The sequence below is a fragment of the Apteryx mantelli genome, chromosome 10, assembly GCF_036417845.1.
Source record: "Apteryx mantelli isolate bAptMan1 chromosome 10, bAptMan1.hap1, whole genome shotgun sequence".
Classification (NCBI taxonomy): domain Eukaryota; kingdom Metazoa; phylum Chordata; class Aves; order Apterygiformes; family Apterygidae; genus Apteryx; species Apteryx mantelli.
The window spans coordinates 2894568-2920349 of NC_089987.1; the positions used below are offsets into that span (position 1 = coordinate 2894568).

The 25782-nt window shown below is 46.3% G+C and overlaps 1 protein-coding gene across 1 annotated transcript in view; it reads left to right on the top strand.

Annotated features, from left to right (window-relative positions):
- Positions 1-21849, top strand: part of KLHDC4 (kelch domain containing 4) — a 29495-nt gene extending 7646 nt beyond the window's left edge. Inside the window, exons 6-12 of the mRNA XM_013954663.2 lie at positions 6136-6228; positions 7160-7319; positions 14646-14727; positions 16813-17021; positions 18409-18811; positions 20332-20445; positions 21240-21849. Of these exons, the coding sequence (XP_013810117.2) occupies positions 6136-6228; positions 7160-7319; positions 14646-14727; positions 16813-17021; positions 18409-18811; positions 20332-20445; positions 21240-21415 (1237 nt within the window). The 3' untranslated portion in view covers positions 21416-21849. The remainder of the gene's footprint in view (positions 1-6135; positions 6229-7159; positions 7320-14645; positions 14728-16812; positions 17022-18408; positions 18812-20331; positions 20446-21239) is intronic.
- Positions 21850-25782: the final 3933 nt, after the last annotated feature.

Genomic DNA, 25782 nt, shown 5'->3' on the forward strand with positions numbered 1-25782 from the left:
AATACTAATGTAGCACTGAAGAGACTCCAGCATGGAAGATGTGGGGGGGGCATATACAGACTGCGAGAGCCAATGTGGAAAAAACCCTATGAGTTCAAAACAGGCTGGGTTAAAAGGATGTTTCACAGCACAGAATCCTGGCAGCTGCCCCTTCTCCTAGGATCCAGGGACTGTCCTTTTCAGTACCTCTGGGAGGCTGAGGGAAGACTGTTTAATTCCTAGGTGGCTGGTTCCTGTCCATCAGTGTGATTTTTGGCTCCAGACCTGGCAGTGTTAATCTAATAACAGCTGTAATTTGTCATGCTACAGGAAGCCGGCTTTACTTCAGTGAGCCTTGCTTGACTTTGGGAAGTGGGGATGAGAGAAACTATCCGAAATGATGAAGGGCTCTTTAAGAGGTACAAGGATTATAAAGACCTGTCACTGTGCAGGCTGATCTGCCTATTGTTGTTAGGCAGAAGCTGACGTAATGACTGTGACTGTACCCCTCCCAGCTCCCCCAAAATAACTACTGAATCCCTTGCTCAATCTTATCCAAATAAAGGGGGCAGAATTTGGATGTGTTATGTCCCTACCAGTTTCATGAAAGCAGGAAGGAGGGTGGTGGGGAGAGGAAGCGATGATTCCCTTAAGAGTCCCTGCTGAGAGAAAGAGTTGATGCTTTACCAAACTCTTTATTAGATACCAGAAAATCCTTACCAGAGAGCTGTGTTAATACCCAGCTGCAGGGAAAGCGAGGGTGGGAGATCGTTCTTTGTGAGCCATTGGAGAATCCAGATGAAACTTCGTTAGTTCCACCACTGACGGTGCCGATTGTTCTCCTGTGGGTTTGCAGATGCGTTGCCGTAGAGCTGATTTAGGGTTTTCCACTACCCAAACAAATACTGTACTGCAGTGCCTGACATGCCTGAGAAGAGGAAATCAGGTAGTTACAAGGCTCTGATCGGGCCTGTGTCTTACCCAAATGGGAGGGCAGCCTGGGGGAACCTGGGTGTAACTTGCTGTGCGAGAGCACGTGCTCCCTCCCTGGAGCCGAGCACAAAGTTTGCAAGTGCTGCAAGTTGCAGGACACACTTATCGATCCCAGTCCCCAAGCAGACTAAACCATGGCAAGAGAGCTTGTTTCAAGGTTGTGACAGATTGTTATGGATAGTAAGGAGGGAGCCAGATTGGCAAGGTGAGCTCCTAGATCCCATGATAAGCAGAAGCAAGTTCTACGTATCAAGCTCTTCCAGCTACCCAGAGATGCCCTCTATCCCCTGGCAATGATTGTCACACGTCACCTTGGTAGCCATGCCACAGTGAAAGGATGCATTTGGAGACACTGGTAGTTCATTGTCTCCTAATAGATAAATGGATGGACATTTCCTAAGTCATCATCATAAATGATGTGGGTGGAAGGGCCCTGGAGAGATGATCTTTCTTTTTCTTCACTCCCAGCCCCATGGAGGATCAGCTCCACCCGAGGCATTCCTGATGGTGTTGAATGGATGTCTGTCTTTTGGCCCTCCTGGAATTTTTATAATGCTGGTGTCCTGGTTCCAGTGTTTGAATAAAACAGAGTGCATCTCCTCCCCATCTTCAGGCAGAGCTCCAAGAGCTGCATTAATGAGGCATCTGGCGGAGGAGGCTGGGAGGGGATGTCTTTGTTTTAATGCTAACCTGACTGAGTGTGAAAATCAAGTTTCTGCTGCCTCTTTGCTTTTCCATATGGCATCTTGATTACAGTCTGCTGGGGAAGGGGAAGAGGAAAGGGCAGAAATGATTGTTGAGTTGTACGAGGGATTTTATTATACTTTTTATAAAACTGTGGTCGTAACGCATGTTGCGTTTCACTTCCTTCAGTACTTTACTTTCCTTAGCAGGGCCCCCACTGCTGCCTGTCACTTTTCCACATAGGTTTCTCATGTCTGTCTGGAGTCAAACATCTGATTATGTTTGATTGCCATTAACCTTTTGGGATGACCGGTGACAGTGGGCAGCTATAAGGCATGGTCAAAGCAATAATTCCACTTGCGTCCAGGGTGGTCACAGTGTTACCTGTATAAATGCCTGGTTATATATATTTGGGGTACAGACTGGTATTGAGTAAACTCAGTTTGTTTTGGGAGATGTCATTTTAGGGCACGTGGTACAGTAACAGCATAATTACTCTTTTGAGAAATGCTTGGATGTAGAAACAAGGTTTCTGTTTCTATAGTCCCCGTGAGGTCACATGCACCCAGTAATTCAGGTTTGAATGTATTGGTCTGTGTGTGGTGAACAGCTAAGATGACTTTGCTGTGATCTGAACTTGCAGTTCTAGGAAATCTACTTATTCCAGTGCTAGAGCTTAGATTTCAAACAACTAAGCTGTCCTTCCTGGCCTACAGTTCATGCGACAGGTCATTGTGGTGCCATAAGAGGCTTGACTGTAAAATGCTTGAAGAGAGAACCATGAACAGCCCTGTGCTGTGTCTGCAAAGGCTGATGGGGGAATGAACCTCCATGATCTCCTAGCACAGACCACAGTGATGCCAGTCATTGCTGAATGTGGCTGGCTGCTTGACAGTTTTAAAAATTATAAGTAGCTCTACTTGCTTGCATTTTGCATGCCCAAAGACAGGCCAAATTCAACAAATCCCAGCCCATTAGAAAACATCCCAGAAACTGGCTTTGCTGACTTTTTGGAACTGCCGTCCCATTTGTGTGATGCACAAGGTTGCCTCAGTGCATGAACTGTTTGTCACCTTGCCTTAGAGCTAAGTAATATTTTAACCTAATTGCCTCTTTCCTTCCTAGAGAGAACAGTCCCCGTCAGCTCTGTGTGGCCCAGTGCACTCCCTCGAAGAGAGACAGGGGGTGTTACACACTGGGGTTGTGCTTGGGAACCTGGCAGATCCCTCCTCTGTGTAGATTTCTGTCTTGCCTACGAACCTTTATGGCTCCCTTCCCTTTAGTACTGGAATGCTAATGAGTACCATGATACTTCTCTTAACAGTTTTGTGAGATGTGGTGCTATAAATATTGCAGAGTAGCATTTCACAAGTGTATGTTTAACGCTGTTTACAGAGTGAACTGGAGCAGTCACTGCAGTACAGGGTGCCTTTCAGCGTAGGTTTGTTTCTGACTGATGGCTCCTCTTGCTCGTGTCCTATTTGTCGCCAGAAAGATCAGGTCCTGCAAAAAAGGTAGAAGGGTGCTTTGGTGCTTAAAGAGAGGAAGGGTATTTCGGTGTGCTATTGAGCAGATTTCCCCTGCCAGACCAGAAGTGACCCTTGTAAGCTTGTTCTTTGGTAAATTAGGATCCAAATATGTAACAGTTGATTGACACATGCAAAGGATTTGATTTTGGGGACATGTGCTAGTGTGGCAATTGTGTGTTCAAGTTGCATGTTGGATGCGCAAGATATCTGCCACTTGTGTGCCTCATAATTGAGTATGCAAACACAAGGGTACAGTAACTGTGCGTGCCAATGAACAGAACATTTGTGTTTGCATTTGCAAGTATAAGACTTAAAACTAAACGTTAAAGCCCTGGGCTTCAGCTTCCTTGTGTACTGGAGGATAAAAGCGCTTTGTCCTGAAAAGCCTCTTTGATGGGTTATACATCATCATTTTTGTTACTAAGGAAAGGTACCAAGATTCATCTGAGCAGCCTCTGGATGAAGGAGTGAATGAGAAGGTAAGTAACTTATGCATTGTGCACCCTCTGTGACATACAAGTCATTAATCCTTGAATCTGGGGGCTGAATTCAGATCTGTTATGCTACTATAAGCCCCAGAGTAACTCCACGAGCATCAGTAAATTCCTTATGGAACAGTTCTGATCAGACTTATGCTGTACATGTGCAGAGCCAGTCTTTATCCAGACTTATCTTTTAATCTATTTTTAAAAAAAGTCTGGAGAATTTACAGCTCCCTCCCACATGTCTGCTTTCTGGTGTCAACCCCATGAAGTAGTGTATTAATCATAAAGTCTGTGAAACTATTTCCAAAATGTTTGTTTTGGACCCTGAGCAGTGATGCAGGTAAAGGGAGGCAGTCTGCATTTGGGAAACAAGGCTTTGAGCTTGCAGCAAGTGCCTTCTGGAGCGGCAGCACAGTTACATGTTACTTGCAGTCCTGCTGGACTATGTCATTAATTTTTACAGTGCTGTGTTTGGAGAGGGGGGAAGAAGGACCTCAGCTTTACATATAGCTCTATGTAAAAGTGCTTCCTAAGAGTGTTTTTGGCAAATTTAGGAGGGCATCCCTTTATGTCAAAGGCTATAAACTGACATTTGGACCTGATTCCTATATGATGCTTAATGCTAAAGCAAAGGAAAGCTGAGATGATATAATGCTGTGCAGGATGAGGCCTGCTACCTCCTGGAACCATGTTTCAGCATCTGGTCTTGTAGCTTTTAGTGCTACCCTAAGGAAAGGGGAGAGCAGCCTTGTAATTGAGAGCAATTGGAGATGGTGCCAGTAAGTTGGATCAGGCCCCATATTAGATGTTTTTGTTTGTGACACACAGTTAATTGTTCATTTCTGGGAGCTTGTTTATTAAAACATGCACATCAATGAATAAACTTTTTATCATTTGGAACTGATTTTTGATTTGGAGAAAGCCTTATGGAGAAACAAGAAGAAGATACTCCCTGAGAGCAAGATTTTATTGTAAAAATTGATCTTTAATCCCCCCTTTCCTTTGACAACAACAAAAAAAGTTCCATCCTCTGGAATAATAATGTGGAAGCCTTGTTACAGAAAAGAAAATAATGATTTCAGGTCTTGATGAAATTAATGCTAGAGGTGCTATTCTACAGGGTACTTCTTAAAGATCCTCTAAATGCCTAGAAAACCGTACTTGCTGTCAGAATAAAGAGTCCAGGCAATCAATATCGGTCTTACCCAAACGCTGCTGTTCTGCTTGGAGTTCTTCATTATGACTGGTGTGAGATTGGTCATTTTTGATGGTGAACGAGGGCCCTCATTTTCTCTCTCCACAGAAATCTATCACTGCTCTTTACAGCTACCTGCTGCCAGTTAAAGTGTAGCAGTAGGGTTGTGGGTTTGGGTTTTGCTGTTGTTTTCAGCTGTGAGCAGGTTTCCTATTTATTTAGGCCCTGATTCTGCAACCACTTAGAGCATGTTAACACTGCCTATTTGAGAAGTCTTGCTGAGTTCAGTGGCGCTAACTGTGCGCTTTGGTAGACTCCTCAGCGAGAGTGAAAATGTGATAGATTAATCCAGGGTGGCAAAGAACAAACAAAGGAAAAACCCTGTTTTCTGTGTGGGCTGGGCTGGGCCTGAAGTCGCCTCTGTTTCGAGAGTTCTTGAAGTTTTTTTGTTATCTCCAGTTTGATGCTCTGACTGTGGGTGAACATAAAGGAAGGTGGATCTTTATTGCCTCTCATGAATGTCATTGCCAACTGCCTGGCTTTGCCTGAAGCTTTTGGATATGGCAGCTGGGGCGTTGTGACTTGTTCCTGGAAATGGAAGTGGCACATTTAACTGAAAGGTCAGGAAGGCTTGACAAGAGCAGAACAGTGATACATATCTGCTTCTTTAATATGTAAAATAATAGTGGTGACTTGTTCTGTTGCAATACCTTTGTTCTTGAGGAAATCTAAGTGCTTTACAAAGTATTCTCATTAGTTTGACATTATATCCTACCTGCTGATGGGTAAGTGAAGACAGTATGGAAGGTGATTTCCTAAGACATTGAAGAAGAGTGAATGTCAGAGCCAGTCTATGGCTCTTACTAGGTACTTAGAGAAAGCATCTCTGTCTAGAGTGCCTTTCTTACAATTGTGGGAGTTAACTGCTATTCATTAAGCTCTCCTGAAAAATTAGCTCCTGAGTCATAGCAGAAGAGACTTCAAGACTTTGGGTACTGTTAGAGGCTAGATGGCTTATCACTAGGAATAAAACTGTTACTGCAAAATGCCTGTGTTGTAAATACCAAGCAATACAGGAAGAGCACACGTACTGTTCTGGAGGAAAGCATACATACGTATTATGGCAAAAAAAGTTCCTTATGGTTTTCTGTGCCAGAAAAACAGAAGCTGAACTCAACCAGCCCAGCAGACCATGACTTAAATGAAAATGGACTGGCAAGCTAACAGGAAGGGGAACCTTGTTGATGAGTGGAATTGCTTTGCCTTTCAGGGCGTCAGGAGGACCCTCTGGAAGAAGTGGACATCGAATGGTTGCTTGCAAAAGACAACTGATTGTCTTTGGAGGTTTCCATGAGAGTGCAAGGTGGGTTACTGCGGGATGGCTGGGGGTACTGAATCCTCTGTAACGAAGACAATAGAATTTCACCAGTAACAGAAAGCTGGGCTTTAATGCAAGGGTTATCCTGAGCAGTACTGGAGCTGAACTAGAGTTTTATTTTAGGAAGAGAAGTGATCTTGATTTAAAATCTTCAACTGTTCAAGAAACCATTGTGCCACTTAGCTAATCACTGAAGTAGTTCCTCATCCTCATAGCTAAAGCTCAGGACATCAATTTTGGCCTCTGAGTCTTGTCAAAGAGCCCTCTCTTCTTATGAACATCTGCCCCAGTAGGCTCTTATGTACCATGGGAGGTCACAGCTACACTGTCCTGGGAGCTGTGAGCAGAGCTGAGCTACGTGTTGTCTCAGAGGTGGTAAGCAGCGTAACTGCAGTCCCTGGGAGCACAACACAGCTTTCAAAGCCTGCCCTAGAGCTGGCTGCTCTAGGGAGTTTAGCCTGTGCAGAGCTTTCTGTATGTAAGTTGGCTAGCTGAAAGAGAGCACAAGTATGTTTTTTTGTTTTTTTGTTTTTTTTTCCTTAGACAGACATAGCCCTAATCTATTTTGATCTTTTGTGTTCTGGTTTAAATTACCTGGAACTGTGTTTCCTGGAGAGAGTTGGTGAAACTTCTAGTGTAGTAAGGAATAACAGATTAAAAAAACACAAAAAAACTGGGGGTGTCTTGCTTAAAGCAGCTTTGTCAAATGCATATTGTTGTACCACAATGGTAACCTTCACCCCAGCAAATCTTAGACTGCACATTGCTATGGCTACAGAGGGAGAAAGGCCATAAATGCAAGGAGTTCAGTAAAGTGTTGCACCATTTCCTGGTGCTGTTCCTGAAGCAGTGTTTTATCCCATCCTAAATGTCAACCATTGTGAAAACCTGTGGTGTGCCAATTTGCTCTCCCTAGAGATTACATCTATTACAACGATGTGTATGCCTTCAACCTGGATTCCTTCACGTGGAGCAAGCTGGCTCCTTCTGGGATTGGGCCTGCTCCGAGATCTGGATGTCAAATGGCTACCACTCCTGAGGGCAGCATAATCATCTATGGGGGCTACTCCAAACAGGTAGGTGGTAAGCTAATGCATTTCCTGGATGCCAAACAGAATAGTTTGTGAAGAAAAACTAAAGGGCTATGGTGAAAAACTCAAATCGTCTAAGTAAGACCAGTGTGATGGTCCTGACCTGTGTCAGTTGTGGGGTCCTATGTTTTAGCTGCTTGGAGAGGCCAAAGTGCTTAGAATTTGGGAAAGTAAAATTGAAATCTCTGCTCTGCTACTTCCATGTGCCCAGTTACGCAAACCTTGTCTCCAGTGCAAGGTCTGACAATCTCATCACATAACTGCCTGCTGCTCTGACTGACAATGTAATAGTTTCTGTGTGTCAGGCAGCTGCCAGATGTCCAGAAAACACTGGTAACCAAAGTGCCCTTTCCATGTTAGCCTGTGGATGTGCCAGCTGGAAGCGACTGTGGAACTGTGCCCTTGGATTGTTCCTGTGCAGGAGGGCTCAGGCTTCTGTGAACCCGTATTGCTACCAGAAGAGGCTTCTTGCCCTCTGATTATCCCTTTGTGCTGACCCAAATGTTCATGCAGTTGTGTGGTGATCAAGGAGCTGATCTTGGTTAAAATGATTTAAAATTCAATGGTTAAAATGAGTATTTTGGTTAAAACTAATATTGGTTTAAAATGGGTTAAAAGGAATACTTTCCCTGCTAATTTAGTCTGACATAAGGAGGTGACATCATGGAGGCAGGAATGAGCAACTGTGATGGCAACAGTGATGGTTATTGCCAGCTTAAAGCATTTTCAGAAATTACTGGGCCACGTTCCAGCACTTGCAGCTTAAAAGCAGCAGTTGCCAGAAAACTTGCATTTTCCTGCATCACTGAAAGGGTTAAGGAAGCAGCACCAGTTAGCAAATTCAATAAGCAAAAAATGACTTTTGATGAGCACCAGGCTTCCTCTGCTCTGCTTCTTGCTTTTTTAGTCATGGTAATTTATACTGGATAGCCCTTTAGACCATATGTCCTCATTGACCAAGTATCCCTGTCTCCATGCTGGGAGGGAGGAAGTAAATATTTCATTGAGCAAAAGGCTCCTGCAAAAGCTTTTAATGTTGCGAATGCAGACAGAAGACCCGGATCCTGCTGCTACTGTCTCAGTGGAGAGGCATTGCTTCCAGCAGCGTGTCACTGGGGGAGGAGGACGCGTTGTTCTTCTGATCTGAATAAATGAACAAAGAAGAAAAGGAGGGAAAGGAGAGAGAAGATTGCCTGTATATTTAGAAGCATTTGTGCCTCCTCACGGCCTGTGCTGAGGGCTCTGTCTCCTCAGATGTGCGTTTGGTTAAACAGCAGTAACAATACAGAGGATTTTCTACCTGAATGGGCTTTGTCCTGCTCCTCGCTCTGTCCTGCTCCCTCACTCTTGAGGGTGGGAGAAGGCTGCATGCAAGATGTGGATCTCATGCTGCAGAAAGCGCCTGGCTTTCAGGTGCACACTGTGGCCTGTGGAAATACAGAAGTTGATGCATGTTTGCAGTTGGTTCTATTCCACTTAAGCAGGGTGCGCTCTGTTGCACTGCTCTGGGTTGCTCTGGGGTATTAAAAGAGAAGTAGAAGGGACAGGAGAATGCAAGACTGCCCTCAGCCTTTTGCTGTGACAAACAAGCCCTCAGCCTTTATGCAGGGCACTGAGCAAGCCTAAGAGCTGGGTGCAGTTCCTCTCCAACTCGGAACAGCTTTTAGATTAAAATAGCCACTCCTGTTCTGGACTCTCAGGCCCAGGCCTGATGTTTTGGCAGTTATGAATTTACTCTCTTTGTGATATAGAGAGCTGAGTCTGCTGCTTTCCGATGTGCCGTTCCCAGCCGAGGCTTTGCTTGTGTCTTCTGCAGCATAAGTGCGTTTTCAGGCAGGAGTGGTTCGTCCCAGCTGCAAACTGACCAAAGCACTGGACAGAATTTTCTGTGCAGCTTTCTTGAGATGCAAGGGTGACAAATTTTTAGAGTGGTCCTGAAAACTTATTCAGCAAGATTTAGGCCCTCTAGGAAAAGTACAATTTCATTAATGAGTGATTATTTAATTCTCTTTGTCTCTCTGCTTATGGGTGATTATGGAGCTGAGCTTTTTAGTTTATAAACTTGCATACAGCCCACAGAGGCATTGGTGAGGTGCTCTTGGGAGAAACAACAGGTAAGTGGTAGAGGAAAACAAAAATGGAGTTGGGCAGGTTCAATGAAAGACCTGCTCCTTGTCTCCATTAGAGAGGCAGATGCTACAATGAGGAGTGTTACAAAGGCAACTTTGGGCTCCGCCATATGTAAACAGGCAGGTGTCCAAGCAAAGCACCGTTCAGCACCTCATGTAGAGGCTTCTCTTTCAATGAGAGGCAGCACTAAGTTGCATGTGCTGTAAAAAGCATGCAGATTTTCGTGGAGGCCTCCTGAAACCAGACCTGCTCTGTGCTGGCATGCACCGAGTGCCTGTGGTGTGAATTGGTCTGGAGAGAAGAGGGGTGGAAAGCATAATCCCTGCTCTGTTTTAATATCAGGGCATGATGTGGCCATCCCGTTGCTGGAGGAGATTGCGCAGTCGCAGGGCTGCTTTCCTGCAATGGGCTGTTCTGTTGCGTTATGTCCTACCGTCTCCTTAGCCCTTGTGGATGTGCTTTGAAGTACTGTACCCGAATAGCTGTGCCCTGTGGTGGTATAATGCACAATGTCTAGGGCAAAAAGAGATGTAAGCGCAGGAGATTCATAGTTACAGGTGGGATTCTAGGTATCTTTGTACCAGGCTGGCTGCTAGTGCTCCATAAAGCCTGAGCAGCAATATCGGCTTGCAGCCAGAGACGTTTCCTGGTCAAGTGATCCATCTTGCTGTCTTCAGTCTAATCAGCAGGCACCGGGAGCTGGGAAGGCAGAAGAGAGGGAGGAGGTTTGGTCTGTGCTTTGGTTTGCTGCAATCACATGCAGAACTGAGCGTGGAGGGTCACTTTCAGCAACGTCTGTTCGTCCATGTTGTTAAATTCCCCTGCATGTGACCTGAAGATGGTTGTTTCAGTCTGAGGGCTCAGCTGAGCTGCTTTTGTAATCCTAAGGGAAACCTGAATTGACAGAGCCTCTTTCATGGCTGAATGAAGGCAGAAAAGATCAAGTGACTTGTCTAAGGCCCTCCAGGAATTTGTGGACAGAGCCAGGGCGAGAGCCCTGGTACCCGGACATGCGTTTGCCTGCGCCAGCCGCTAGACATTGCTGACTTAGGATGATGAAATTCAGGTGGTGAACAGCCAGGGTGCAAATGGTGAAGAAGTAAATCTGAGCTTTACAATCCTGAGCGTGACTAACATGAGATGTTGGTGCACAACTTGACAATAACATGCTGGATATTTTCAAATGCGTGATTCTTAGCATGGTGGTGTCCCTGTGTTCTTCTGTTTCATGTTCAGCCTAGAAATGATAACGGTAACTTCTGCTATCCTCTGCAGAAGGGGATGTTGTCAGCTCTGCCTGAACGTCCCTCAGAAGCCTGCAAGGAGCTCAGACTTGCTCTCCTGCTGATCTTAAACATGCCCTCACCCATTTCTCATGCTGGGGTTGGGGCTTGCTGCAGCAAGCTGCATTTTTGGCTGTATAAAGCAACGAGACCTCTCCATTGCTAGGCAACGTGAGCGCGATGTGCCTGACTGGAGCGCCGAATGCAGCGGGGAGCTGTCGGAGGCTCGCGCTGCTCTACCTTGCAGGTGGACGCAGACTGTAAGCCCAGGGAGGGCCAGCGCTACGTGTGTGAGGCTTTTGGATGCCAAAGTAAACTAGCATGTATTTCTTAGCAGTGAGTTTTCCAACACTGAGGGGGATTTTGCTGGGAGATTGCTTGCGGCAGGGCTGTAGTGTTTGCCTGAATCGCAGGGCCGTGCGGGAAAGGTTTTCTCTGCGGTTCTACCTGCTAAGGGCTTCTGTTAATTGGATATGTTTGGCCCCTGTTGATCTCTTTTATTAAGCGCATTTGGCAGTTCTAAGTGGGGAATCATGGCAGTCCTGTTCCTCTTGAGAACAGCTCTCCGTGCCTCGGTTTCCTTGCCATTTGACAGGTGATAAACATGTCTGTTGCTGTCTGTCACTGGAGCTAGAGTTTTTTAGTTAATATCTGCAAAGCTCTTCTAACTTGCTAATTTATCTGTATGTGCAAATGATAGACTGTGGATGTCCAAGTGAGTTTTGAGCTTGAAAGCAAACATCTGGAACTTCAAGGCAAGAAGGACAGGTAGGAACAAGAGCCCCTTGCTATGGATGGGGCGATTTGCTTAGGGCAAGTAGGTGTGCTGGGTGTGGGGCGATTGCTCTCTGCTCTCCAGCAGCAGCACACTGCTTGCTGGCAGAGTGTCTGCTTTGGAGCCAGAGTGAGTTAGAGAAAACAGGCATCTCTTTGACAACAAATAACTAACTCCCACTCCACCTCATTGGGGTTTTCTCAGCCCAAGAAGCTTTGTCATGTTGCATACGCAGTGTATTTACTACAGGGAGCTGTGTGGTTTTCAGGAGAAAAATAATGCAGTTATTTCTCACAGCTTGTATGATACTGAAGCCGGCAGCTCTCTCAGTATATGTTATTTCCTCCCCCTTCATGCACACAGTGCTCATCTTACTGTGCTTGACAGTTGTGCTTCTGCACCTTCACCCTGCGTGTCCTCTATACATACATATGTGTGCTGGATCTAGCATTTAAGGACAAGCTGGAACCCACCTGGGACCGGGGAGGAAGCAAACACCTTTTGCTGTATGGTGAGCAGGCAGGCACTTTGCAATCGTTGGGGTGTTTTCAAAGCTATAAATAAGGTGTGAAGCCCCCTGCCCCTCCCTCCCCTGCATCCATCCCTGACAGCTGTTTACTTGGGTGGGACTTGAAAGGGTTTTTGACTGAGGAGAGGGACTGACTAAAAGGGCTACTGTAGCTCAGTCATGCCCAGCTTGCAGCTCGCTGATGACTTCTGCTACTCTGGATGTGTGCGACAGGGACAGCAAGGCGTGACATTGCCGGAGTGTGTTACTTGCTCTGTACAGTGACTCACAGCCCTTTGAACTTGGAGGCTGCTGCTATGGATGCCAGTATACATGGTACTTAGAGCACCTTTCCTTGATGGCAATGTTTCTTTCCCTTCTTGTCCTGGCAGCCCTCTCCCAAGGATCTGTTCAAAGTGGGGAGCTCCTGGTCCTCAGGCTGTGATGTCTCCAACACCAGCTCCTCTAGCTATGCCTCAGAACCTCTCACCAATGCAGAAACACGTCTTGCTTGTTTTCCTTCTGCTGGAAAGCTGGCAGCGGCTGAAGGAGTCATCACTGTATATCCCCTTCTTCAGAAGATAAGACTGCTGCTGATGTTCATTCCTACAGGTCCGCTGTCCCTGGTGTGCCTGAGGTTCGGTTGCTCAGGGACTGTAGGTAGAATAATACAGTTGTTGACCTCTTTGGAGTGGTAGCACGAAAGAGGATTTCTCCATCATAGACATCCTGTCTTGCAGAGCGTATGTCTTTCAGTGTGATAGCAGGGAGGCACAGGTGCATGTGGAGAGCAAGAAGACAAGCAAAAAATTTTCCAGCACAGCCCTAAGGGCAGACCCCGGTCCTTGAGTTAGCAAAAGCTTCCCTTTTGCTGCGCTGAGAGCAGAGTTCTCCTGTTTCCTCCAGTGCTTCGTTACCGGCTTTCCCTGGGCCTTTTCAGCATCACTCAAGTTACAACCTTGTTGTGCAGCGCTCCAAACGCATTTTGTTTCCCTTTCCTCTCTGCCTTTCTCTTTCCTAAGAGTTGAATATTGGGCCCTGCAATAACAGCACAACACAACACACCCTGCAGCAGCAGAACCTGTCAACTGGAAGGTGCTGGGTTGGGTACGGCTGTGCAGCAGGAACAGGCTGTCACTGTGGTGGTGTGCTCCCAGGCGCACCCGAGCCCTGCTCCTTCCTGCATGCTGGCCTCACCCCCCAGCTTCTGCTGGGATCCACTGCCTGCGTCCTGGCAGCTGCTACACAGCCTAGCAATGCCTTCACCCCCAGGAGGATGGGAATTACAAGGAAGTAGGAGCTCTGCATGAAGGATGGGTGGATAATGACATTATTAAAAGACCTCCTACGGTGGTGTTGCATAGTGCTGCTTTCAAATACTGCATGTTGCTATGAGCACTGGAGTACAGGGCCTTACAGTGAAAGGAGCAGAGGAAAATCACGTTTAAAATGATGCATTTAATTAGCTCAACTGAGGCTTGATCCTGCCCTTGCTGGTGTCTTGCTGTTGCCTGTAGTAGGGGTGGAAGTGGGGCTTCTGTTCTGTTTCTGTTCAACAGAGAAAACTACTGCTTAAGGCTTCTTGGGGCCTTGAATGCTAAAAAAGACGGGCTGTGGTGTCAAGAGCGAGCACTGTCACCTCTGCTCCTGTTATAGTGGGATGGAAATGGGGAGGTGGCAGGGGCTGAAAGAGCGTGTGCTAAGCACAGATCTGTAGTTAAGCTTGGGCCCTGCAAGTGATACTGCACAGACACTCTGAGCTTCTGCTTGGCATTCGAGGGCAGAATCCCAGAGGGCCTTGCAAGCCCTATGGAAAGTTAGTCATGGGCCACTTCCGTGGAGTGGGTATCTGCTCTCTTCACAGATAGAGGAGTCGAGGCACAGATGTTAAATGTCTCCTTTGGGAGCACCTGATACTCTCTGTGGCAGAGTAGAAGGCAGAGACTTTGGTCTCCTGTTTCCTTGGTGCTGCCCGTCCTTCCTTCCTTCCCTAAAAATTCAGTTTTTCTCCCTGTGACAATTTTCTTCTCTTCCCTGGATGCCAAAATTCCTGCCCTTAAACTGCATCCTGCAGTTTTCATATGGCTGCGAGTCCCAGGGTATGTGTCGCACCCCAACAAGCGCTGAGTGGAGGGAGGCTCTGGAATGTCACAGGCAGAAGTTAATTATGGTTTGTTACGCATTTCCCACTGCTCTCTTGTAGGACGGGGCTGAGCCAGGCGTGCTTGAAGGTCATGAGACAGCAGCCTCCAATTGTCCATTCTGGCTTGTTCCCTTCCCTCCTGGGGCATTCCAGTTGCTCAGTAGCTCCTGTACCACTGCTCAGCACAGGATGTAGCCCTGGTTTGAACGCTGTGATTGAGAAGCTGCCTGATGCTCCAGAACAGCAGCGTGGTGATCTGTGTGCTTTCTCCTTTCCCCCAGGAGGCAGTTACTGTGCTGGCTTTTTCAGCGTGGGAATGTACAGATTCAGGCTGTGATTAGGCTAATCCGTGGGGTGGTGAGTTAAGAATGGCGCATACCACCATTCTGGGGTGGGTGACTTCCCAAGCCCCCTGCATTTTGATCCATTGAAGCTGTTTCACTGAGCATGCCTGTCTTTGCCTTCTTTGCAGAGGATTAAGAAAGATGTTGACAAGGGCACGCTGCATACAGATATGTTCCTGCTGAAGACTGAAGGTTCAGGCAAGGAGGAAGGTAGGCTACTACCATTGGAGCTAGGAGGGCTGTGCTGGAGATGGTGCTACAGGATTGTGAATACAAGTTCCCTCTCTCCTTTGGATAACAGATCAAAGAACCCAAAACCTAGAACAAGTCTTCCCTAGTAGTCGAAAGCACTATGTCCTGGAGTATTGCTTTGGGGCTAAGCATAGCACATGAGTTGATTTAAATATTTCTTCCTTCTCAGAAGTAGTTAAGTGCATTTGCGCACCATGACTCTAATTTAGAAAGGGGAGCTAGGGTGAAGAAAAAGGCAGTTGCAGAGGGGTGCTACAGGAATTTTGTCTTCCTTTTTGCTTATGTGTGCTAGAGAAGGAAGACAGGCCTTTCCCCATCACATACTCAAGCAGAATGTGTGTTCACCACTGTGCTCCGTAAAGGGAAACGGGGGGAAAAAGGTGCTTTTGTCTGCAGTAGACTGTAGACTCCACAACTGTTCTGTCCCCTTCTCCCTGTGCATTTTGCAGTCCTGAAAAGATTGAGGCAGTGTCCCCCTAGCCGAGCAAAGCTTGCTGGTTAGCTGAAGGCTGTAGGGAGAGCCATGGTTTTCAGTCCAAGGGGACTTGATTTCAGAGCTGAGATAGATGGTGGCTCTGACACAGTAAAACAGCTGGGGGAATAGAGCTGGTTTAGAAACTTCTGTGAGGAACAGGCAGTGCTGCTGGAGGAAGGTTGGGTGTACTTTTTGTTGGAGAATCACTCCTAGCTCACAACATTGTCTGCGCTGACGCTTCCCCATTGATCCTGAGATAGACTGAGATGGAGTGGAGGATTTACAGGCTCCTTGCATAACTGTGTGAGGAGCTCTGGCCTGCTCAGGCAGCTTCAGAAAAATTACAGGAAATGGTGTTTAGGGGTTTTTTGGTGTTTGTGTAGGAGGGAATTAAAACAACATTTTAAAATTCCTCTTCTCTGGGAAATTTTGATTGTTGCTCTTCTATTTCACAACAAAAAATCTTTGGGATTGCAGAATTTCCCACACTGTGGAAATTCCTGTTCCTGACAAGCTCTGTTTGTGATCATTCATTTATAGACTCTAAGAGACAAGACTGGGAAGTGATCTCATGAGATTACCTAATGCAGGGAAATTACCAACAGTGGGGTTTTTTTGTTTGTTTGTTTTTCTCCATGTGTGATTGTCCCCAGAAAGAGGAATTCCGCCATCTCTTTCCTTAAGAGAGAATTGTATTCTGTCCTTGGCTCAGGGAATGGGGCAATCTTCTTTGAGCTGAATTTCTAAAATGTTAAAATTGTGACTGATGTCTTTAGACCTGACAGTACTGAAGAGGGAATTGGGAAGGAGGGTTGGTCACATATATTGCCTGGATTCCAGAGCCTACTTGCATTATGTCCTTTTTATAGTTTATTTTGTTGAAATTGTGGTTCCTTCAGAAGCATGCAGTTCCTAGCCAGTGCATATGCTTCTCTCAACCTGCATTTTAGGGATTTGCTCTAAACCCACAGTAGAAGGGTCTGGAGCAAAAGTAGAGGGCTTCAGGCACAAGCCTTCTCCCACCATTAAGTACTCCTTTTAAGTGTGATTGGGCCTCCTTACAATGGACTTTGTGCTTATTTTTGATGTTAAGGCAATGGCGCAAGTTGGCAGATCAGGTGCTCTAGTAGAAGGGACCTGTGGAGGGAACTGGTGTGGGGTGGGCCCCATGGGTGTAACCGGGGTACCTTTCCATGGTACTCTAAGGCTAGAATCAGTCCCATTATGAACTCCACCCTGCTGTAAAGGTGCATACACCTTTTAAAAAGCCCATCTCCTTCCTTCAGAAAGCACTCCCTGAAGATAGCTGTCTGCATTTGCTTTTATTGAAGACACAGCTGGTTTCTACAGGTAGAGGGATGTACAGATTAGCTGAGTGCTTGAAGTGGAAATGCAAGTGATTCTATTAATGTTATTGTTGAAGGTGCACAGTGCAGTTCTGAGAGTGTCCAAAATGGATTGTTGAGATATTTGGAAAGATTGCTGGAGAACTGAAGGGCCCTGGAAGATTTGAAAATGATCAAAGTTCCCCTTCGCTGATGCTCATGTTTCCTTTTATCCATTAACAGACAAGTGGGCATGGAGTCGGCTCAACCCCTCTGGAGTGAAACCTACTCCCAGGTCTGGCTTCTCAGTGGCGATCAGTCCCAATAACCGCTCCCTTCTGTTTGGAGGTGTGCATGATGAGGAAGAGGAGGAGAGCATTGAAGGGGACTTCTTCAATGATATTTATTTCTACGATATGGGGAAAAACCGCTGGTTTCCTGGACAGCTTAAGGTCATGTTTTGCATATAATACAAATGTCTTCAGTTCATCCTCCCTAATCATCTGAAACATGTCCTTTTTCTGGGCCCTTTTGGGCCCCATGCAACTTTCCTGCAGTGGGCTTCCCCAGGAGCAAGTCTGTATCTCCAGTAACTCAGGGTGCCCCAGAAGCTGAGCCACCAGTTGTGGTTGCTGCTTTGGTCTGTGACCAGATAATTGTGGAGAGGGGGAAAGGCTATAGGCATGAAGGTGGAAATGTGCAGTTGTAGTGTTTTTTTGCTTCCAGACCAACTGAGTTCTCTAGCTTTATGCTGCCCTTCTTCCCTGTCGCATAGCTCCTTGTGCTCTCCATGTCCCATTCCCACAATTTGATGCAGACTCTGACCTTTCTGGGGAGAAAGGAAGCCTCTTAGCTCTGATAGTTGTGCACAGAGTGAGAACGGTTCAGGAGGTAAACCCCCCCCTCACCTTCCCAGGCTCAGGCTTCATGCGCCCTGTTGTGTAATGCAGAATGAAACAAGGCAGCATGAAAACATAGTTACGGTGTTTTACTGGAGGCCAACTCCAGGTCAGATGTGTAAGTTTGACATGTGCTAGTTAGGTAGAAGCTACTGTGAAAAGATCTTGTGTTGCATTGGGATCAAGAAAACTCTCTGGTTTTCCTCTTGTAGATAAGCTGCTAGAACAGATGAAATATTAACCCTTGGCTCATTTCAGAAATATGGCCCTCAGATCTTTGTCTTTGTTTGAACCGCTCTCAAGTAGGAAGCGAGGTGCAAATGACCTGGTTGAACTTCCTTCTTTCCACCTCCACTGTTTCTGGCTTTGTTCTCAAAAAGGAGAAGTCAATCACACAATAACAGGCAAACATCCACTCAGGTGTTTGCTTCTGGCTTCCCAGCCAACTGTTTTCCAGCCCTTTCATACAGTACTTTGAAGACCTGGAGTACTTCCTGGTAATGCACTGTAATTTAGCACCCAGCAATTGTTTTGTTTTCACAAAATGGTGGGTTATTTTCTTTTGCTCCTGCCACAGACTAGTGGACTGAGTGTGTGTGAGTGTGTGTGTGTGAGCAAGCGCGCGTGTGCGCATGCATGCCTGCAAGACAGAGAGCAAAAGAGCTGTTTTCCTTCTTTCCAGCCCATGTTGCCATTAACAGAAGCAGTAGCTTCACACCGTGGGTTCTCCCTGGGTTTCACTGCCCTTTGTTTTTTGGCTGGTAGAAGTTCATGCTTTGTGGGAGCTTGCACCTATCACCTGAGATTTACAATCCTAGTGAAAAATAATTGAATTCTCCCACCTCCCTCCCAGTAGCATCCATAGCATTGTTAGCTGCTGTACATGTTAGCTGCACACAGTCACACCCAGTCTCACGTTATTCCCTTTTCCTGTTAACAGGGACCAAAGTCGGAGAAGAGGAAACGAAGATGTGGCAGACAAGCTGAGGCAGAGGGGGCAGGAGATGAGATGGAGAAGCAACCTCCACAAGGCCCGGTTGAGATAGTCAAAGAGGTAGTGGCAGAAGATGGGACTGTCATGACAATCAAGCAGGTGATCTCTGGGCCTCCAGAAGAGAGAGAGAGGTCTGAATCGGAGGAGGAGGAGGAGGAAGATGGAGCCTTGGGCCAACGAGTGGAACCATGCCCACGTTCGAATGCCATGCTGGCCGTGAAGCATGGAGTTCTCTATGTGTATGGGGGAATGTTTGAGGTGGGCGATCGCCAGTTCACCCTCAGTGACCTCTACAGCATTGACCTGCACAAAATGGAAGAATGGAAAGTTTTAGTGGAGATGGATCCAAGTAAGTTCTGGTGGTGGACTCTCTCTGTGCCTTTAACATAGTGTCCACTAGGGTGTGGTTTCCAGCAGTCCTGTATTTTAGAAAACAACCTAGGGAAGTTCCTCTAAGGGTGACAATGAGCCATTGAATAGTGGTGCTTTCTTGACAGAAAGAAGCTTGGGAATATCTGTGATATGTGGTGTCTTATGGTCACTGTCACTGCAGAAGCCTGCCTAGTCCAGGGCTTTGCTGCAAGTGTAGGGAGTGAGCTCTGGTCTGTTTGCTTTGAAAACCAAGACATGTGAACAGAGTGTCTTTGTTCGCTGGTGGCAGGATATAGCCTGGGAAGTCCTGCTGTGCCATGCTCTTGTCCACTCAGCAGAGGAAAGGGATGTGTGCCCAGGGAGGTGAGGGTCCAGGTATCGCAGAGCATGCGGGCGTTAGCCAGAGACTAACAGAAGCCTTGGGAGAGAGTGTGTAGTGAGCAAAGTGCAGGGGAAATGCAGAAGTGTGGTAAATGCTGACATCCCAAATCTCTGAACAGTTCTTGGACAGCTGCCAGTACAGGATCTAGAAAATCTTCTCTGCTTCCTACCCTGTGCCTGAAGGCTCACTGTAAGGGGCAGAATAGAGGAGAGAAAACGAGATGCTCTCTGGACTTGGAAGTTGAAGATCCAGGATCTGGCAACTCATCTTAGTGAAATATCAAGGAATAGCCTCGTTCCTGAGTGATAATCTCTGCCTTGGTAGACTAAGCGATATTGGGCTGTCAAAGCAATATTGGGCTGTGCGCAGAGGGAAAGAGCACTTTCTTTCTGATTGCTCCATAGAGGTTGCTGCTGTGCTTGCCCCAGAGCTTTCTTCATGTGACTGGTACAGTCAGACTAGGGGAGTCTTGCTCTGCACGCAGTGGCAGCAGGCAGTTAAATAAGAAACGTGTCACAGCTGCTCCAAGCACTGTAAAAATAGCTCTGTGAATGAGGTCTGTGGTGTAAACAGGTTGCAGTGGGGCTCATAGGTGCAGTGAGCTGGCAGTACTCAGAATGGAAAAGCCATAAATGATTCTTTATTGTAGGTTTTTCTGTATGCCCTCCTTCTGCCCTCCCCTCCTAATGATCTTAATATCTGAATGCCTTCATGAATTTTTCATATTCCTGTCTGCCTGGCTCTGGACTGCCTAGGTGCTGTTACTGCCATTTCACAAGTGACAATACGATTTGCTGTGGTCACCCAAGGAGCCTGTAGCAAAGATGAGGTCTGAACTGCTTGGACTTGTTTTCAGTCCTTGCAGATTTACACTGAAACTACAAACCAGTCACTTGCCATTACTGTGCCCAAAGGGGAGTGAACCTTGGCCATTCCCATGTCACAGATGAGGAAATTGAGGCTGTTTGAAGTTAGGTAATATTTTGAATCCATGGTGGAAGTCAGTGGCAGAAACCAGGAGTTTAAGGAGAGAGAAATTCCTTCATGACAGGTCTGGGTGTAAGAGTGGGAAACAGTTTGTTATTTATTTCTTTTATCTGTTTTTCTCATCACAGAAGCACAAGAATGGCTGGAGGAGTCGGAATCGGATGAAGAGGATGATATGGAAGGTGCAGAGGGAGGGGAAGAGGAAGAGGAGAGCTCTGAAGAGGAGAGTGAAGATGAGGAAGGTAATGATTAAGATAAATTTTTTTTTCATACTAATATAAAGTGGTTTTGGGTGCAGTACCTGCTGGTTTGGCTGTCAGCCTGGAAGGCCTCATTGGCTTGCCTTTGAATTTAACATGGTTTCAGAATTTGGGAATCCCACCTGCATTGAATTAGCAACACAAGCCAGCTTATTTTAATGGTGACTTGAGCTTGCTGGGATTTTTCAATATACAAAGGCAGCAGAATTTGGATAGCATGATAGTGTTTTTACTAATATCGATCTATGGCAAGCCTCATGTGAAAGAGGAATTTGTTCTTTGTCTTTAGGCGAAGAATCCTGTGCAAAGGCTTTAAGCAGCTTACCAACAGTCACCCAAATGCATCCTTATTTGTGGTTAGAAATTTGCTTGCCCCTGTAATTAAAGCACTACTTCCCATTCAGGGGTGCAGCATGGCAGAATTGAGGTTGACTGTCACAGCAATTTGTGACCTCTGCACAGATAGGATGAGAGACGTTTTTCAAGCTGGGATCAAGGAAGAGTTTGTTTGTTTGTTTGTTTTCCTTTGTCCTTTTATTTTGAAAAGGCAGTTAGATGGCAGCCAGCTGATTTTTTTTTCAGCAGAAATAAAGTTGTAATAGTACACTTCTCAGGGCACAGGAGAAGTCTCCTTGGCCACTGATAGGTTTTTAAGCTATTACATTTAAACACATTAGCTGAAGTGCAGTCTTGGCCGGGCTGACGCATGGGAGAGCAGCTTGCCTTCATTAGCTGTTTGTGACCTCTCTTTCTGTCTCCTTTCCATTGTGTACTAGGAGAAGAGCAGCACCCATCTGTTCAGCCTGATGAGAAACAAGCAGACTATCTGTCCAGGACAGAGCAGTATTGGATTAAACTAGCCCGCAGCAACATGGGCCTGGATGCCAAGGAGAAGAAAGTGGTGAAAGTTGCACACGCCATGGCAAAGACATTCTATGAAGATTCAGTTTAGATGTTGAGGATGTTCTGTGTGAGTGCAGAAACATGCAGGGAGCACTGGTTAGCCCCACCGAACCAAGCAGCTCAGCCTGATGTGCCAGGCAGTTGGTGCCACCAGCAGGCTTTCTGGTACTCTGGCACTTGCCTGCTCCATACGAGTGCCTCTGGGCTGACCAATGTCAATATGCCTACTTGGTTAATGCTCTGAAAATGCTGTTAATCCCCTAGAGCTTGTGGGAGGGTCTAGGAGAACATGATGGCTGTCCAAGCACTTGTTCTGTTGAGGCTTGAGTGTACAATACTGTCATATTTTGTTTCAAAAGCTGTTTTGAGTCAGTGAAGACAAACTGCACATTGCAATGGTTTCCCAGTCCCAAATTCTCCACCCTGACTGGGGCCAGAACTTGTCTCCAAGGGTTTCTATAATAAACTTCTTTGGTTACATCATCTTGGTTTTCTCTGTGAATCCCATCCAAGGTTTTCTTTCTCCTTTGCTCCTCATGTGGAACAGGAGTCACTACCCCTCTGTCAAATGTGCAGGCAGTGGTTGTAAGATGCACCAGCTGCTCTGAGATGTTGCTGCACTGCCTGGAGAAACCTGGGGATCCTTACAAAAGGATCCCCACACCTTGTCTGTGTGAGAGCTGCTGTAACCCCTGATGCATACACCAGGAGAAGTTTCTTCCTTTTTAGCATTAGATGTATCAGGTTTTCCCTTTGCTTTGCAGAGCCCCCAGTTCAGTTTTTCATGTGTTGGCCAAGAAAGCAGTAGACCTACAAATGAAGCCTTTATTACCGGTGAAATGTCCTACCTTGAGACCTGATGGTGTGTTGAGGTCAGGAGGGACTGGTCTGACACTCTCAAAGGATGTTTTTCCCCTGCTCCCTGATACAGCCCCTCTCCTCAAGGCATCGCTTTCTTTGCAGCAGAGTGTTGCGGTAGCCCATAGGGACAACAGATGGGATACAAGCGTGTCTGTTGCAGCAAACGAGTGATGACTTGAGTTGACACCAGAAGGCACTGGCTGTCCTTGTGCAGAGAAATCGAGGGTGCCATGGGTATTGTTTTGGCAGGGACTTCACGAGGGAATCAGCTCTCAGGAGAGCAGTACTAGGTTCTGCAAGGCTAATTAGAATGTAATAAAGATTAAATAGAGCAGGCTACCCATGCGATTTAATTTTCAAGATAAAAACATGTTTGATAAGGTTTCTTGCATGCAAAATAACAGGGAGATGTGAAAACAAAGCATTTGTTGATAACTTAGGAAGGAGTCTGCAGTGCTTGCTTGACTAACAGCATTTGTTGCCTTGTCACCTGGGTTAGTTTACAATGCTTGATCTCGCTGACATTTGATCCTTTGTGTGTGTTTATGACATCCATGGCTTTCTAAGAAAAGCTTTGGGGAATCTGCCATTGAGTTGCTGACTGTTTTTTTTCAGATGTTTGAAAACAGTGGTTTTAAAATCACAGCATCTGTGCACAGGGCTCCCTTCCAGAGGCCCAGCCGGAGAGGGGAACCTGGGCTTTTTTGCCAAATCGACTTTATCATTTTTTGCTTTTTGATTATTTAAAATACAGATACACACACTGAAAGGTTTTTTTCCCCGAAGCTGAAACCTGGTTGCAGCAGTGCCAAGGATGAAGGATTGTTTTGAACAGTGCTACAGCCACAGGAAAAAATTCTCTCCCCTCCAGGAGAGAGCCAGTTGGAAAAGGGAACCAGATGCATCAGATGAGCAGGAAGGTATGCAGTGATAGTGTGAGCTTTTTCCCTTTATCTTTTCATCAAGGGCTCTGGAACGTAGTTCTAGTTGTGTTTTGTGCCAAGCTAACTATGATTCCAGAAGGCATGGACTGGAAGTGACATGCTTCCAGGGAACCTGTGAGTCAGGATGGGCCAACTGTCCTGCTCCTGCAAGCAGCATAGCTGCATTCGCACGGCCGCCCGCAGGGCACGCACTGCCTGCCTCGCCGGGCTGGGGCAGACGAGGCTTTGGGAGTGGGTTGCAGAGGAGCTGCTGACTTCCCAGGGCTGTCATTGCTCTGCTGTGAGATGGGGCTGAATGGGGTGCACAGCAGGGTTATAGGGTGGCTCAGGTTAGTTGGGATCAGCAGCACCCGCTGCTTCAGTTCTGTCATAGCTGGGGTTTTGGATGAGCCAGCAGAGGCTGCCGTTGGTCATACTGCCTGGTTCAGGAGGCACCAATTGCTTAGGTTGGCTTAGGTTGCATGATGGGAGCATGCTGCCATGGCAAACTGTCCTGGCCTCAAAATTGAGGCTTAATTGTCAGCTCTGACAAAACAAGGCTTAGCACTGTAATTGGAACAGCCTGCGTGGGGACTGAAACCCACACAGCGTCCGTTCTCACTAGAGCATTTACAGCTATTGGACTTGAGGCAGAAATTATTTTTGGTGCATCTACAACCACCATTTGGCAGAAAAAACAAAACAACTGCAGCTCTCCCTCCGAGCCGTACAGCCAGTGACAGCTGGAGGATCCGTCTGGACACCAGGACCCGTCTCTTGCTGCTCTAACTGTGGAACCCTTGGAAGCTGTCACGTGTTGATTGTGTAAATGAAGCCTCTAAGAAAAGGTAAGTGTTCTCTGTGGCAGAAAACCAGCCAGGAACACCTGATTATTACTATTATTTTAAGCGCCTACAGCTACAGAGGAGGTCAGAGCATGAGGAGCTCTGCCGTGATCTTAAGAAATGCAAGCTGTATTACACCGATACCAAACCATAATGGTGCCTGGCTCTTCTAAGAAGTTGCTGAACGTCCACTAAAGCCTATTCAGTGATGTCGAATCAGATCTATGGTAGTTTTTCTTGTGTTAGGTCCAAAAGTACCTTAACGAGGATGGCAGGTATTTTGCAGGCAGACACACATCGGTGAAGTGACTTGCCCAAAACAATACCCAAGGGTAAGACCAGGGCTAGAACTCAGTGGAAAGCTAGGAAGCAGAAACACCAGCAGTGTCTGTCATAAGAATAGTTATTCTTCTGTCTGAGATGAACACAGAAAAGCTTGTGCTTTTTTAATGTGTGAACACCCAGATAAAATTCAATTATTCCTTTGGCTTCCATCAGACCATTGCTTTTGCCCATCTCTTTGCAAAGGGTTAAATGTGTGTAAACATTTATATAGCATAAAGAGTTCTCAGTTTATTATTATACCTGGAAACAACCAAGCTGTTATTCTTTTTTTTCAGCTAAAAGAAAGAAAAGGTTGATGGTAACTTTTCTACTCACTGAGGAAAATATATTCAGTAATTCCTTTTCTTTCAGGCCACACATACACACTGTAATTGCACTGTAAATAACACACTAAATTTGCATTTTCTATCATGTTTACATGCAGTGCTAGGAAAGAAAAAAGAGAATAAAAGAGTGCCAGCTGAAACACATTTTACTTTAGGGGCCACACAAAAAAAGGCCACAGCAGAAGGTTAGTGGTTTCATGTCTACCTCAAGCTTAACTCATAACCCATGGAATTGTTTCTCCCCAACGTCTGTGTTTTTGTTGTAATGTGACTGCGGTGTGGAAGCAAATGTACCTTGCTAGGGAGTTTATCAGAGAGCAAGCAGGGTAATTTGGTGGACCAAGAGATAAATGCGCTTTGTGGATGGAAAGACCGGTCCCAGCAATCTTTTCTTGGAATATTGCTAATAGTGATGACTTAGCAGTCATGCTGAGTTGCTGGTCTCCCCCCAGTGAGGCCTACCTGCTCTGGTGGCTTATGGAGATAAACCAATCCCAAACTCTTCTGCTGGCAAATCACTCGTTTGTCAGGCTTGTCGTGCTCTGCATGCGCTGGACTGATCTTGTCCTCGCTCATTCCTCTTGGAGCGAATCTGGATTCATTCACCATTTGTAAGCTTTGGTAAAACTACTTTCTTGCTGCAGCAGTATCATTGGTGGGTCCAGTCAATACTATGTAATCTTGAGCAGGCTGTGTCTGTCAGTAATATAGAAAGGCTAAGGACACATGCATTCGTACAAAAGCAGGCCTTGGAGGGATGGGGAATGGCAATGGGAGCATATCAAATGCTTTAGCTTCTGCTGGGGAACAGCTGTTGGCCCAACAGCTGCAGCATCTTCCATCCCTAACCCACAATGACTTAATGGTATAGACGAGCAAGAAGAGAGCTTTCAGGCATGCTCCCCACCGAGGGGCCTGGGGAGCAGCGCTCCTGCTGCTTGCATGGGTAGTGCTCCCAGCTTTCCCTTCCAGCAAGACCACAACTCCTGATACCAAAAATACCAAAATGCAGCTGCTGCTGAGGAGGGGTGCAGCTGCTGTTACGCAGGAAGGAAGGAATGGGATTTTGGTGTTCTTACCATGTTAAAACAAGTGAGTCTGTAAAAGACCCTGAGT